At 42.1% G+C, this 1714-nt stretch overlaps 1 protein-coding gene across 1 annotated transcript in view; it reads right to left on the minus strand.

The window, feature by feature from the left end:
• LOC105537149 (serine/threonine-protein kinase tousled-like 1) overlaps positions 1–1708 on the minus strand; it is a 2534-nt gene extending 826 nt beyond the window's left edge. Inside the window, 1 exon segment of the mRNA XM_011976655.1 lies at positions 2–1708. Within this exon segment, the coding sequence (XP_011832045.1) occupies positions 2–1662 (1661 nt within the window). The 5' untranslated portion in view covers positions 1663–1708.
• Positions 1709–1714: the final 6 nt, after the last annotated feature.

Raw genomic sequence — 1714 nt, forward strand, 5'->3', positions numbered from 1 at the left:
CTTGTGTTGCTTCAGATAGAAATCCAAGTCATTGCCTTCACAGTATTCTAACACTATACAAAACGTATCTGTATCCAAGGAGAAATAATCATAGAGTTTAACTATTCAGGGGTGATCCAGTTCTTTGTGTATTCTATACTCTCTGCAGGCATGTTTGTGGTAGTTTTCTTTCTTCTCATCTCTCCAGCTTTTATTAAGCTGATGTATCTTCACAGCAGCACATCTTTGTTCATAAAGGTCAAAAGCCTTATATACTTCACTAAAGCCACCTCTACCAAGTAGATGAAGTAATAAATATCTTTCATTTAATGTTAGGTGATCTTTGAACTGTGAATTATCTTCATTGTTTATTCTTTTCAGCTCATGTGTGTGAAGATTTCTGACTCTTTCCAAACGTTCAAGTTCTGCCTGGATTTCTGCCTCTTCCTTTTTGAGATGTTCTAGTCTAAGTTTGAAAATTTCTTCCTGTTCATGATATTCTGCCAAAGTCAACAGTTGTGGTAAATTTGGTCTAACAAAGGGATCATTCTCTGCTCCATTGACTGCTTTGTTTTTCCTTTATTTTGGCTCAGAATCGGTAGAGGGTGCCTGAGAATTACTAGCTGTGGGAGGTTAGGGTTTGGCTAAAAGTTTCCTTTGCCTTTCAATATCTTCCCTTTGCTGATTCACCCATTCTTGTTGCTTCACAAGATTCTGAAATGCAAAACCATCTGTCTATTGTTCAGTAAATGAAGCGCCATGTCTAACTGTTGTAAAGTGCCCAAGGGGTAATCGATCTTGCATACTCTTCTCTCTGCTTGACAATTTTTCTTGTGTACTCTTTTCAATAAGAAGTTTCTTGCTCATTGATATGCACTTACTTAATCGTTCTTTGTATTTTTCAAGTAATTTTTGTTGTTCATCTATTTGCCGTCTGAGATCACAGTTAGCCCTGAGCAAATCATCTATACGTCCCTCCTTCTTTTCCAGGTCCTGGATTTTATTACTTTCTAATGCTGCTAATTTCAGCATTGTGAGATCAGTCTGAATAATTTTAAAGGATAACTGCTTTGGTTGTACAATAGGGTGGTCCCCAAATGCTAATGCAGTAGGAGAATGGCTACTGGGTCGAACAGATGAGGAAGGAGTGGAAGGTGAATGTGAATTTTGAGGAGAACGGATTGCAGGAGGTATGCCTCTTACTGGACTTGAGCCATTTCCAGCCTGGTATTCAAAATAGTCGCTAATTTTGTGGCCACATCCTCCAATACTTTTTCCCTGATTACTTTCATTCCGGTTTTCTGCTTTTCTCTTTCTTCCCCTGGATGATTCTGATTGTTTCTTCTCTGGTGTCTCTGATTCTTTGTCACTTAAAGATCCCAAGCTTCCAAAACTGTGATTAGAGCTTTCGTTATTTGTTGAAGCTTTAGCTCCAACACTGCAACTGCCTGTACTCGCAGGGCTCTCACTTGCAACTCCAGAAAATCTAGCTTTCGATAACTCTTGCCTTCTTGGATCCAGACTATGAAGCTCATCCACTGCACCTTCCCTGGGCCTCCCGGATGGCGGTGTGCGATTCAGGAGGGACCTGGCCGCCGCCGCCGAGCCCGGGGTTGGAGACACGGAGGGCTGGGACCAAGATGGCGGCCCCTCCAAACTTCCACTGCTACTTTGGACACTCATCAAGCTACTTTCTGGGAACCCAACTCTCCCCCTGCGACGGCAGCGGCGGCAA

The sequence above is a fragment of the Mandrillus leucophaeus genome, unplaced genomic scaffold (genome assembly GCF_000951045.1).
Source record: "Mandrillus leucophaeus isolate KB7577 unplaced genomic scaffold, Mleu.le_1.0 Scaffold1693, whole genome shotgun sequence".
In the NCBI taxonomy this organism is placed as follows: domain Eukaryota; kingdom Metazoa; phylum Chordata; class Mammalia; order Primates; family Cercopithecidae; genus Mandrillus; species Mandrillus leucophaeus.